General features: G+C 44.2%; 1 protein-coding gene across 1 annotated transcript in view; it reads left to right on the forward strand.

Moving 5' to 3' along the window:
- Positions 1–14,250, forward strand: part of LOC145414694 (periodic tryptophan protein 2 homolog) — a 632,863-nt gene that overhangs the window by 190,856 nt on the left and 427,757 nt on the right. The window contains exon 7 of the mRNA XM_080284215.1: positions 430–638. Within this exon, the coding sequence (XP_080140341.1) occupies positions 430–638 (209 nt within the window). The remainder of the gene's footprint in view (positions 1–429; positions 639–14,250) is intronic.

Below are 14,250 nucleotides of genomic sequence, written 5' to 3' on the forward strand. Positions count from 1 at the left end.
GCCCAATCTCTCGCGCACTGTGCGAGCCTACTGTATATATATATATATATATATATATTGGCAGTGTGATAAGGAGGGGCAGATTGAGATGTTTTGGACGTTTAGAGAGGATGGAGGATGACAGTTGGGTGCAGAGAATGAGAAGTGTGAATGTTGGGGGTAGGGTTGTGAGAATCTGACAGAAAAAGACCTGGGAATAGGTCATAAAGTGTTATCACAAGGATAAGAGACTGAATAGGGAGGCTGTCAGAGAACAAGGAGCATGGAGAGCCACCATTAGGTGACCAAGACCAACACATGGAAGCATGTTTGAGCCTTTATAAATGATTGTGTGTGTGTGTGTGTGTGTGTGTGTGTGTGTGTGTGTGTGTGCACATGTGTATTTGCAGTTATCTCGTTTAACTTAATTTCCACTTCTTCCCTGTACAGCAACAGATAACACCAACAAAGTAAGGTACAGACGCACTCAGCGTGTGTTCTTGGATGAGCTTTTGAAACGGAATAAGGCAAATGTGACAGCAGCAAAGTTCCATGCACACACAAGGATGCTGGTTGTGGCATTCATTTCTGGAGACTTCATGCTCCTTGATATGGGTGATAATGCATCTGTCATCCACTCTCTCAACATCTCCAGACAGGTATGTTTTTACAGAATTTTATGCCATAGAATGTCTAACATTATTGCTTAGGTAGTTTTAGTTGCGTGGGTATTTTTGTGAAGACAACCTTGGAAATTGAAAGGGATGTTATGCCCTGCAGCACTGAAGGTAATATCACATGATGACTATATTTGTCTTGGCCATCACATATAAAGTGCAGTACTGAAATGCATCATGCACATGATCATTGGCTCCTAGACTTTATTCACCAAATGTCATCATATAAGAAACACTGATTGTTGATACCTGCTTTCAAAGTGCATTGACTGGTATGCAGTGCAGTATGTTACATGAGGGAAATCACATATTGCTGAAACCTTCATAAATTTTGTGGATTAGAATAATATCTAAAATACCCAGGACATATTGATATCTTATTAAAAGATCATACCTAACAGCTTCATTCATTATAATTCCTATTAACATATTCAGTTCACCATCTGTACTCTCCATAAACTGCCTCATTTAAAATTATACCATTCATAGCCAGGACATATTATCTTATTTTAAGATCATACTTAACACAACAGCCTCATTCATTACCAGTCCCTGTTAGCATATTCAGTACACAACTTGTACTCTTATGCACCCTTTATTTTGCTTTGCCTGTAGGCTGATATGACCCATAAATGTTCTGTTGTTATCATTTTATTTATGTTAGGTAGAATTATTATCATATTATTATAGAGTGGATGAGGAATTTGGAAAGAATTTGAGTGTAAAGTGGAGGGAATGTAAGAAAATGTTTTGGAAAGAGGTAAAGAGAGTAAGACAGGGTGATAAAGAAGTTAGCTGGGAAGTGAAAGATAAAAATGGTAGATCAATAGTGATGAAGGGAGAAAAGTGAGCAGTTGGAGAGAACACTTGCAGGACCTGTTAAACATAGAGAATGAAAGTGATGTGAGGATAAGTGGCTGGGGAATGACTGGGAGAAGAAGGGAGTGAGAAGAGAGGAAGAAATCAGTAGGATGGAAGTAGTGGAAGCAGTGAAGAACGTCAAAATGGGGAAAGCCCCAGGAATTGATGGGGTGTCGTGAAATGCTGAAGCATAGGGGAGAGATAGTTGTAGAATGGATATGGATGATGTGCAGATTGGCTTGGGAGGAAGGTAGAGTCCCGGAGGATTGGAAGTCAGTGTCACGGGGTTTTTAAAAATTATCACGGGGTTTTTAAAATAAATCCTAATAATATTATTTAATTGATAATAATATTCAATAATATTGAAGAGCAGGGACAATGATTGTCTTACTAAATCAAGCAACGATTACTTTACGCTGTCTTCTTCACTCGATTCTCTAAGAACGAGAATTTATAAACTTCCTCAACAGTACACAGCAGAGACTAATTACTCAATTGCTGTTTCTTAGTACTGTTAGCCTCTGGAGAAAGTTACTTCACCCCTGACAGTAAATAACTATTACTAATAATAATATCAGGCTCTTGCTGGTGCTTAACTCCTAGGAGGCACAACGGATTTTAAGTTTAATACAGTAACCCCTCCAATATCCGGATCAATAGAGCCATCGGTAGGTTCGGATATTGGTTTTGTCCGGATATTGGGCCCCAGCTTATGGACTTGTACTTACGGACCCTAACACAGAGAAACACCTATACAACTCCCTCCTGACATGCATAGCACCTATTTAACACCCAAATCACACCAATAAGGCACATAAATGACTGAAATAAATACAATAGAAACATAAAATGTGGGTTTAGAAGTATGTTCATACATTAATAAACATTATGGTACTTATGGACTCTAACCGAACCTAACCTAACCGAACCTAACCGAACTCTGAAAAACACATTCCTACTGCACATGCATGAGGTAAGTTTAGTATGGAAAGAAGTACAGTATGACACTTTCTGGTAAGTATAGTATGGGAAAAAATACAATATGAAACATTCTGGTAAATATAGTATGGGAAATAGTTCAACATGAAACATTTTGGCTACTTACAGCAAGTCCCTGGCCACCTCGATGAATAACCGCCTCCTCTCGGACTCTGACAGTAAGAACGATTTCCTGAAGCACTTGCACTACACTCTTCCTGAAGTCTTGCACTGAACTTAGTCAATAACACACAGAAGTCCGTTCTTTTCACAGTGTTCACTTTAGTCCAAATAATGTTCCATTAAATTTAAGTGTTGCACATTAACTTTTCCCAAGTTTTTTTAAGTTTCCAAAGCCAAAACAAAGAAGGTTAGTTACGTTAAATTTCTTTTCTACTTAGTCTTTTCTCCCAACTTGAAAACCTTAACACAACACACCGTTTTTCACTGCACAACACTCAAAATTCCCGTGTGGTCTAGTGGAGAAGTTCTTGCTGTTTATTCACTGTCAGAGCCCGAGAGTATCACTGGCAGGCGCCCAAGGGGTGCATCGGTGGGTAGTGGTGATGGCGTACCGACTACAGAAGACTCTGAAGACAGCCGCAAACTCACGTCGAGCGGTGACTCCACTGTAGCTGATGTGCTGGGCTGTGGCTCGGAGCATGAGGGCCTGTCTTGGGGAGGCAACGGAGTGGAACCAGGGCTTGGCACAGCGGGGGTCACGGGCCTGAAAAAACTGTCAATCGTTGACTGACGCAAGGACCGACGATTCTGGCGATTGATGATGCGCTGCCGGAAAGCACGCACTTCCTCCACGAGTCCCAAGGGCCCCATCTCCCTGTCGCAGTCCGGGTGTTCCAGGTAGTCTAGGACGAACTCTAGATGTTCCCGGAGTGCGCTCAGCTTGGGGATGGCTGGAGTAGTGTCCTGCTGGGCGGAGTCTGCATCATCATCGCCTTCGTCGTCGGAATCTTCAAGTTCGGGACTGACACCAGCAACCGAAGACGCGATCTCGATATCAGACAACGTCTGATACCCAGGATCGCCCTCGTCGTCGTCCAACCACTCACGAACATCGTCCACATCAACATCGTCGCCGTGCGTACGTAGCTGTGCATGGAAGTCATCCACGTCAAACCCTAGGAAATCGTACCCCACATCTGTTCCGAGAAGCAGACGAGACCAACCATTTTCAAGAGTTTTCACAGGGACTTCCTTCCATGCACTAGCCCAGTTGTACAGCGCAGACTTGATGTTGTAGCGGCGAAGGTTTTCCAAAGTCCGCTTGCCTCGAGTGTCACGTCCTTCCCTGCGCTCGTCCTCGTCCTCGAGAACCACCATCACCTCGTCCAGGAACTTCCGACGGTACAGGCGCTTTGTTGCCACGATCACTCCTTGGTCCATTGGTTGAATGAGAGCAGTTGTATTAGGTGGCAGAAACATGCACCTAATACGGCCATTCTCAGCAACCAAGTCCTTGTCGCACGGGTGGGCAGGTGCATTGTCGAGGAGAAGGAGAGCCTTTACCTGGTCGCGAGGAATTCCCAGTGTCTTCGTCTGGTAATGTATGACCTCCTTGACGAAGTGATGGTGAAACCAGTCTTTGAAAATCACAACTGTGAACCATGCTTTCAAAGAATGTTACCATACGACAGGAAGGACATCCATCACCCCACGAAGGCACCGAGGCTGCATTGCACGGCCAACAATAACGGGCTTAAGCTGGTGCATGCCGTTAGCATTGGCACAACACAAAGCAGATATCCGTTCCTTAGAAAGCTTGCGGCCAGGTACACGCTTCTCCGTCTCATCGGCGAGAGTGTTCGTTGGCACCGAGCGATAGAATAGGCCAGTTTCGTCAGCATTATAGACTTGACCGAGAGTGAGGCCCTCCCTGTCGATCAAGCCTTTCACCTTGTGCCGAAACTCGTCCACTCCATCCTCGTTAGCGTCCAATGCTTCGCCATGTGCTTTACGGTTAGTAAGGCCATGTCGCAACTTGAACGCGAAGAGTCAACCCTCGGATGCCTTGAAGTCTAGGACGTCGTGAAGCCTTGCAAACTTCTCAGCAGCAGCCTTCAGCTCCGTTCCACGTACCATCACACCAGCTGCACATTGCTGTCGATACCAAATCAACGTGGAGCGGTCGATCTCTGCATACTTGGGGGTAAACATAACCTTCCTCTCCACGTTGTGTTTGCTTCTCGACGAGAAGTCAGCCGTGTACTGCATGAGCTTGTCTCGGGAACGCTTGATACCGAACAAAGTCGACCGGGCCAGGTTGAACTCGCGGAGAATGCGAGAGGAAGACCAACCCGCATCAACCTTCTCCAATATCTCCCGTTTCTTCTCCAGAGTCAACACCACTCTCTTCCTTTTCTCAGGAGGCGGGGCCATCATCACACACACTAAGAGTAGGGCAGAGAGCAGCAGGAGGCCTTGCAGCAAGAACAGCACCACCACAAAAGCGAGCACGTGGGCAGCCATGGCGAAGAGCGTAGGTCTTGTCGCGGTGAGAGACAGGCAGGAAGTGGGGAGGATGCAGCGGCGCTCTATCGGACGTCGGAGGAATGACGAACCAAAACAATGCTCTCACGCGGCGCACGCGGCAAGTTCAAATTACGGACGGCAAAAAATCGATTTTTTTTCCCCAATTTTTTTGGATTTTCGGACCATTTTGGGAATGTTTGATCCCAGGACGATAAGGTTCGGTTAGTGGGGATGTTCGGTTATTGGGCGTCCGGATATTAGAGTGATTACTGTACAAGACTGGCCTAAGTACCAGTTATGAATAGCAAAACGTTTATGCAAGCTAGGAGCTATATGGATAATAAGCTTAATTGTGGAGAAATAAAACAAGAGTTTACATTACATTAAGCTCAAGAAAAAGAACTGTTAAATTTATTGATTACAAAAATAAATTTAACGTTACATTTCAAATCAAATTAATGAGATCGCACTCACTGACTCACACACGAGCTAAATTCTTACGCCTAGTAAAAACACCTTAATTAAACTTATAAGACTAGGAAAACGAAAAGAAATACTGGACGATGAATGCTGTGTATCACCCAATTCAAAGGTGGGAGCTCTGGGGAACTGTACTAGTGGAGCTTGGGTGCTAGCTGACCTCTCCTCTCACACTTCTGGAGCACAGGACCTCTCTCCGTCGGAGCAAACACTCGACTGAATAAGTCGTGGGAAACAAAAGCGGAGCACTAGGCCGCATTTTTCTAACGGTCGAGTGAGCGAAATGCGCCCAAAACAAATCGCTCAGCAGAAGCGCTAATGTCTCACACAAAGACGATCACGTATGACAATGAAAAATTGATTTGACAAAGCTTCCGTCCGAATGAGCGGTTAACTGAACGATACACAGTGAGTTTTCCACTAATAGTTCGTGGCTTCTCACAAAAGGGAAATGTCGCGAATTTGATTCGTGACATTACGCCCCTACAAAATTAAATTTTTTCTTTATGGGAAAAAATTTGTGGATATATAAATATATGTACACATCCTAACTCAGTCACACAAGATTCACACTGTGGTGTGTGTGCTATCCTGCTACAGGAGAAAGTCACAGTCGCCAGTGAGCGAAAAAACCTCGTATTTACGTTAATAGAAGCATGCTTGAGGGAAAAACTCCGTGACGACGGTGAAAATCCTGTACTCAGGTCAAACTGAGCGAAAATTCGCTACATTTACACTGACAACTAATTGTTGTGTAGTGTGGTGTATGTAATACATGGTGTAGGTGTGACAGTTGTAGTGTAACTGTACCTATGTGTAAAATGACACAGTAAATAATACAATAATATGGCGGCAACGAAGGCAGAGGAGAAGAGGCGGCAGCGTGCGGCAGACGATCAGCTGGCCCGCACAGCAAAACTGCTACACCCATTGCTGTACCTGTACCAATTAAGGTGGAGCATCAAAAGTGTCAATGAGACAAAATTCTTATTACGTACAATTACTCTCTCTGCCTAGCAATCAGTACATTCGAGGTCGCCATTAATTATAGCACACGATTACTGTCAGCAAGTTGAGAATCCCTGTGCAAACTCGGGTCTTCCATAGCCTCGAACTGCACGCGGGTCCTCAACCTGTGCCTTAACCTACAGTACTTATATTAATATCAGGGAGCTGAGAATCCTTGTGCAAACTCTGGTCTTCCATAGCCTCGAGTCGCCTCTGCGGAGTTCTCACTTCCCCCTTTACCTACAGTACTTATATTAATATCGGGGAGCTGAGAATCCTTGTGCAAACTCGGGTCTTCCATAGCCTCGAGTCGCCTCTGCAGAGTTCTCTCTCGAACTTCCCCCTTAACCTACAGCACTTATATTAGTATCGGGGAGCTGAGAATCCTTGTGCAAACTCGGGTCTTCCATAGCCTCGAGTCGCCTCTGCGGAGTTCTCTCTTTAACTTCCCCCTTAACCTACAGTACTTATATTAGTATCGGGGAGCTGAGAATCCTTGTGCAAACTCGGGTCTTCCATAGCCTCGCGTCGCCTCTGCGGAGTTCTCTCTCGAACTTCCCCCTTAACCTACGGTACATAATATGTATGTACAGGCCCTGGACATACTGTGTCCTGTGGGGCCAATGGGCGAGACGTCAGGTCGCACCCACTTCACCACTCCCCTGTCTCTCAACTGACTCAGAGATTACAGGTGTGGTTACGAACGGCACAGGAAGGACATATCCCTGATTAGTGGTGTTACTTTGACACACACTGCAGGAACGGACAAAACTATCTATGTCCCGTCCCATCCCTGGCCAGAAAAAGTCAGCTCGGATACGGCCCTGGGTCTTCCTTTTGCCCATGTGACCTCCTGAGGCTGAACAATGACCCCATTCTAACACTGCTTGGCGGTACTTGGCGGGGACGACAAACTGCAGTCGAACCTCGCCCTCGGGTGTTCGTGACTCACGGTAGAGCCATCCTTGTTTGCAAAGGAACTTGGCTCGACCTCCCCGTGAATACTTAATCACTCGACCTTTTTGTTTGTTCCGCACGGCAGCAAGTGTCGGGTCAGAATCTTGTTCTTGTACAACAAGTTGACTACACATCAGATCTTGCGGCGATTCAGTGATCACTGGGGTGACACAGTCTGGAGCCTCAGCCATGGCTCGTGTTACCGCAGCAGCCGAAGTCTGAGTAGCGTCATCATCGGAGCAACTATCCTTGACTCCGTGAATGTTGCCTAGAATTAGGTCAAATAAAAGTTCTGGCATGACAACTGCAAGTGTCGTACCAGTATAAAATGGAGATGCCACCTGGATACATGCCTCAGGGAACAATCTCACTGATCCATCAATAAGGTTTGCATGGATCTGTCGACCTGTATACTGCTCAGGCCGAACTAGACTCTGCTTGACAGAGCAACCTGAGGAACCATTATCTCTCAGGACCTTCACAGGAATGTCTCCCACAAACCCTGGCTGAACAAGGAAGGTACTGTCACCTGTGGGAGGGCCTGTGGAGGAAGCAGCTAGCCACTCATGAGGCTGCTGAATTGGTGCGGCAAACATTGTGCCTTGAGAATTATATTGGGAAGATGGAACATTGGCCATCTGTGGAGGGGGGTTCACTGTCACTGTGGGACTAGTGAACTTTGGGGAAGTACCCATACTGGTAGGGACGTGACCACCGTGCTGCTGCTGAGGAATGAAGGCTGCGTTCGCTTCCTGCCTCTTTTGAGCTGGTGGTGAAAAAGTTTGTCCCAACGGTCGGTTGCGTGGCTGATACTGCTGCTGGTTAGGGTACTTGTTGTACCTCTTCCACTCAGGTTTCTGAGTGTTTTGCCCCTGGTCCTTCCACTGCGGTTTTGGACCTTGGCCATTATTCTGAGAATGGCCTTGTTGCTGGGGTTCAGTCTGAGACGATTTCCCAGATTTATCAGGTTTTCTATTCTAGGTGTTTTGCTTACGAGTTTGATACCCGTATGCAGTAAAGAATGCGTCAGCCTTTTCTGCCATTTGGCTGGTATCTTTCACCTGGCAGATCTGAAGCTGTGCTATGAGCTCAGCAGGCCACGACCTCTCTAGCTGTGTACGCAGCATAAGGTCATTTATCCCCTCACCCGTGGAAGGAGTTTCATCTTTCTCCATCCACTCATTTAAGTAAGCAGTGAGACGATCAAGGAACTGGACAGCTGTCTCCTTGTCTTGGAGACGAGCTCGCATGAACTGAACTTTGGCGTCGTCTACTGTGAGACCCTACGCCTTAATGAGTGCAGCTTTCATCATCTCATACATGAGATTGTCTCCACGAATTCTGTGGAGAATATCGAGGGCAGGGCCCTCAAATAAACTAAGAAATTGGATCTGCTTAGCTGCCTCATCCAGTTGATACATGTCTGCCATGTCCTCAAAACGAGCTATGTACGGCTCGATTCACTCGCTTTCCATGTATGAAGGAAGCTTGATGCGTGGTGTCGCCAGGACATGTGTAGGAAGAGCGCTAGTGGAGCTTGGATTAACTGCACCAGATGTGTCTGAAGCCAATGAATCTCGCTTGAGCTTCAGCACTTCAAGTTCATGTTTTTCACGTGCTTCTCGCTCAGCACGTTCGTGTTCTCATTCTCTGTCTCGTTGTTCACGCTCGTATTCACGCTGTTCTCGCTCTTGCACTAGCTCGTGTTCGCGCTGTTCTCACTCGTATTCGCGCTGTTCTCGCTCGTATTCGCGCTGTTCTCGCTCACGTTCATGTTGTTCACGCTGGTATTCGCGTTGGATTCTACGCTCTTCACGAGCATCTTTCTCACGTTCTTGCTCGTAATTAAACCGTGAGAGAACGTAACTCTGTATTTTCTCTGGGTCTGTGAGACCCATATCTTTGGCTTCCTGTACATAAGCACTGGCTGCCATGATGCTAGCTCAATTTAAGCAAACGAAACTGAGTACTGACTGCTTCGCAAACGAATGCTAATAACACAAGTAAAGAATACAGACACAAGCTAGTGGTGACCAGTCTTATCCAGTTAACTGGCAAAGAATAAATAAAAAATGTAAATGACTGGGAAGACTCAATAATTAACACAATGGGTACGGCGGCTACCCAGGAGCGAATAAAATCGTCTGGCATTACAAAAAATAAAGTACTAAATAGAGTTAAGTACTCTGTGGATTAAGAAAGCAAAAATTCACTTGCTAAATTAACGGTAAACACCAGTAAACTTGTGTCTATAAACTTTAATTATAAATACCTAAATATGAACGAGTGAGCACTATCTCGTGAATAGCTTTAGAGCTAGGCGTTAATATCCTGGCGAGGTCGCCAATTGTCACGGGGTTTTTAAAAATTATCACGGGGTTTTTAAAATATCACGGGGGGTTTCAAATAGATGCTAATAATATAATTTAATTGATAATAATATTCACTAATATTGAAGAGCAGAGACAATGATTGTCTTACTAAATCAAGCAACGATTACTTTACGGAGACTTTTTCGCACAATTCTCTAAGAACGAGAATTTATAAACTTCCTCAACAGTACACAGCAGAGACTAATTACTCAATTGCTGTTTCTTAGTACTGTTAGCCTCTGGAGAAAGTTACTTCACCCCTGACAATAAATAACTAATACTAATAATAATATCAGGCTCTTGCTGGTGCTTAACTCCTAGGAGGCACAACGGATTTTAAGTTTAATACAAGACTGTTCTAAGTACCAGTTATGAATAGCAAAACGTTTATGCAAGCTAGGAGCTATATGGAAAATAAGCTTAATTGTGGAGAAATGAAACAAGAGTTTACATTACATTAAGCTCAAGAAAAAGAACTGTTAAATTTATTGATTATAAAAATAAATTTAACGTTACATTTCAAATCAAATTAATGAGATCGCACTCACTCACTCACACACGAGCTAAATTCTTAAGCCTAGGAAAAACACCTTAATTAAACTCTTAAGACTAGGAAAACGAAAAGAAATACTGGACGATGAATGCTGTGTATCACCCAATTCAAAGGTGGGAGCTCTGGGGAACTGTACTAGTGGAGCTTGGGTGCTAGCTGACCTCTCCTCTCACACTTCTGGAGCACAGGACCTCTCTCCGTCGGAGCAAACACTCGACTGAATAAGTCGTGGGAAACAGAAGCGGAGCACTAGGCCGCATTTTTCTAACGGTCGAGTGAGCGAAATGCGCCCAAAACAAATCGCTCAGCGGAAGCGCTAATGTCTCACACAAAGACGATCATGTATGACAATGAAAAATTGATTTGACAAAGCTTCCGTCCGAATGAGCGGTTAACTAAACGATACACAGTGAGTTTTCCACTAATAGTTCGTGGCTTCTCACAAAAGGGAAATGTCGCGAATTTGATTCATGACAGTCAGGTATAATTACTCCCCTGTACAAAGGAAAAGGAGAAAAAAGAAGTTTGTGGTAATCGTAGGGGCATTTGTCTTCTTAGTGTAATAGGCAAAGTGTATGGTAGGTTACTTATGGACAGAGTTAGGGAAATAACGGAGGAATTAGTTGAAGAAGAACGTGGAAGTTTTAGGAAGGGAAGAAGTTGTATAGATCAGATATTCATTTGTAGGTCTAGTGAATAAGTTTCAAGAAAAGGGAAAGAAGTTGTATACAGCCTTCATGGATTTGAAGAAAGCATATGACAGGGTGAATTGGCAAGGAATGTGGAAAATATTAAGAATCCATCCATCCAACCATCATCTACTCCAGTGTTCTGCCATGAGGAGCGTAGGAGCCTGGGGCTAGGTAAGTTGGTCATAGCATTTAACCCACTGTGTCCCGTCGATGTATAGACGTGTCCAAACGTTTTGTCATGCTCAGTCCCGTTGATGTTTATAAATGTCTTGCAATTGCAAGGTCCGTCATTTGCACATTTTTCAAGTTTCACGTGTGATATTTGGTAGGCATATGTGGGAGACCTTCCTCAACACGCTGCCAAGCAGTGACACTGCCTAACCCCGTGTGACACCCCCCACCCCCCCACACCTGCACTCCATTTTCTCGGAAACTCACCTGTTAGCAGTGACGTGGCTGGTAAGACATGTTGGGCCAAGGTTCCTCCTCCGACGAAATTCAAGGCGAAAGTGATTCCCGATATGGAGGACAAAGATTACATGGCACCAGAGGAAGGAACGAGCAGAAGTGATGAGGGGGTTACGTCGCCAAGGAAGGTGCAGTATGTTGATGTGTTTGGTTAGTGAAACAGCGCTTATGTCATCTATATTATTGTGTGAAAACCAATATACTCTTGCACTACATATAAATTTGTACCAAATAAATAAATATCTACCTGTTATGAGTGGTTTGGAATAATTACCCCTCCCAAAGAAAACGTCTTCTCTGGAGCGTAGCTCGATGGAAGACGATACCAAGTGAGGGGAAGGTCACCTGTACAGGGCACTTCTAAGCTCAGGTGAGCACTTTCTCTCTTAATTTTCGATGTTTCTTATAGAAAGCGGAGATTTTAGGGGGGGGGGAATCGAGAATCTGCCGGGATTGGGGGATCATTGGTGAAAAATCTGCCAGGACGCGGCAGGTTAAGATGAGAGTGACCAGCCTCACTCGTCCCAGAGTGGCATTATATGAGCAGTAAACCCCAACCATCCCTTGGATATAAACCTGCAAGGCGCAATCTGATTGTGGCACCTTAATTGCCCACTAAACCACAGGCGCCATAATTTGGTTATATGGTTACCACCCAATGTTGTAAATGGTTTCCTGGTGTACAGGACACCATTTGGCATGTCACCCAGTGTAGAGTCACCCATAGACAGATGGAAGAGGATAGAATGAAGGAAAGAAAGACAGAAGAGGAAGGATGGAGAGAAGGAAGGAAGAGAGGCAAAGACAGGCACCCAAGAGCAGTCCTACATTGAGTGAGTGGATGGTGTGCAACCCCACCAACCGCACAGATGAATATGGAGTAAATGGGAAGTTGTTGAATGCTGTGAAGAGTATAAGTGAGGGGGCAAATTCTGTAGTGCATGTGGATAATGAATTGAGTGAATTTTTCTATTTGAATGTTAGATTGAAACAGGAATGTTTCATATTTCCATGGTTGTTCAATCTGTATGTGGATAGGGTTATAAAAGAGGTACATGGTAGGACAGTGGATGCTGGAGTGGCTTTAATGATAGAGGGTAAGATTTGGAAGGTCCCTGTACTGTTGTTTGCAGATGATACTGTATTGTTAAGTGAAAATGAAGAGGAACTGCATGGCTTCGTGAATGAGTTTGGAAGAGTGTTTAAGAAATGCAGTCTTAGGTGAATGTAGGGAAGAGTAAAATTATAGTGTTTGAGAGAAATGAAGTCACTGGATGTTCAGTGAGATTGGATGATGAGAAAATGGAAAATGTGAGTGCATTTAGGTGTTTGGGTAGTATGATGAATGAGGATGGATGTTTGGAGGGCGAAGTGCTTGAAAAGGTACAACAATGAAGAAAGGTTGCTGCTCCTTTGAAAGTAGTGATAGGAAACCTGGAAGCGAGCATGGAAGTGAATAAGTTACCACATAAAGGTATAGTGATACCAACTCTAATGTATGGAAGTGAGGCTTGGACCTTGTTGGAAGGACCCAAGTCAAGACTGAGCGCAATGTAAATGAGTTACTTGAGAGGAGCATGTGGAGTCACATGGAGGGACAGAATGACATGGATCATTGTGGTGTACAAAGTACAAAGGAGTACAAAGGAAAGCAAACAGCAACAGACCTTATGGTCCTTTCGAGGCTGTTTGGTACAGAGTAGACTATGACTACAAGATCTAACTCTACATGCTGAAGAATAAGGATAGTAAAGCAAGAAGGCTCCCCCCACCTCCGAACCCTCCAGCCAAAACTGGCAAGAAAAAGTGAGAAAAACCACCATGCTGCATGGATAAACTGACATGGAAATTTCATAGGAAAGACTGAAAAGGAAAAGCTACATTCTATAATACATTATCTATAAGCTACCAGTATGAATAACCTGAAAGAGAAAGTAGTAAAGTACAATGAATAATCGAATAAATAAATTACTAATGCATGTTGCTGTGTATGGGTACGTTAAGTTTACGAGGCGTCTGCGGACACAGTGTGGAAATTGCACAGAGCACAGTGAGGATATTCAGGGGTGGTGTGGCAGCCTTGCCTGGTGCTATTAAGGTAGGCAGCAGTCAATCAGGCACCAGCTCCATTCATTCCACTGAGACTAGGAACTTTCCCATGCAGGACAAGCAAACAAGTCACCTCCTGAAGCAGTGACCCCTGGTACATAAAAAAAATCCCGATGGTGGCCACATAACTAACAGGGACCCTCAGTGATCCATAGCCCATCACAGGTCGAAAGTATGAGTAGTGACCGTTAACTCAGGGCTATCTGTGCATATCCTAGTCTGTGCATATACTATATTTGCATTTAATAAATTGATCCAGGGTCTAAAAAACTAAAATAATATAAAACAGATAATTATACATACACAAGTGTTTTATTCAGGAGTAAACATATTAAGCTCGGGGTTGGATACCAAATACTTATCCAGGCGACCTTTAAAGGTTTGTACTGTATTACAGTCTGTTACGTTGGAGAGCAATTTATTCCATATATTTACAACTCTGTTGAAGAAGAAATGCTTAGCTTCATGCAACTGGAATTGTTAGTCAATTATTTTATGCCCAATGCCTCTAGTGTAGTTCGAGTGATCAACTGTGATGTATTTATCAACAGCCATGTTATCATGTCCTTTGAATATCTTGAATACTTGAATTAAATCTCCTCGTATCATCCGTTTTGTTAGGGTAA

The sequence above is a fragment of the Coenobita brevimanus genome, chromosome 100, assembly GCF_032717465.1.
Source record: "Coenobita brevimanus isolate Jiangsu-jjx chromosome 100, ASM3271746v2, whole genome shotgun sequence".
Taxonomy (NCBI): Eukaryota; Metazoa; Arthropoda; class Malacostraca; order Decapoda; family Coenobitidae; genus Coenobita; species Coenobita brevimanus.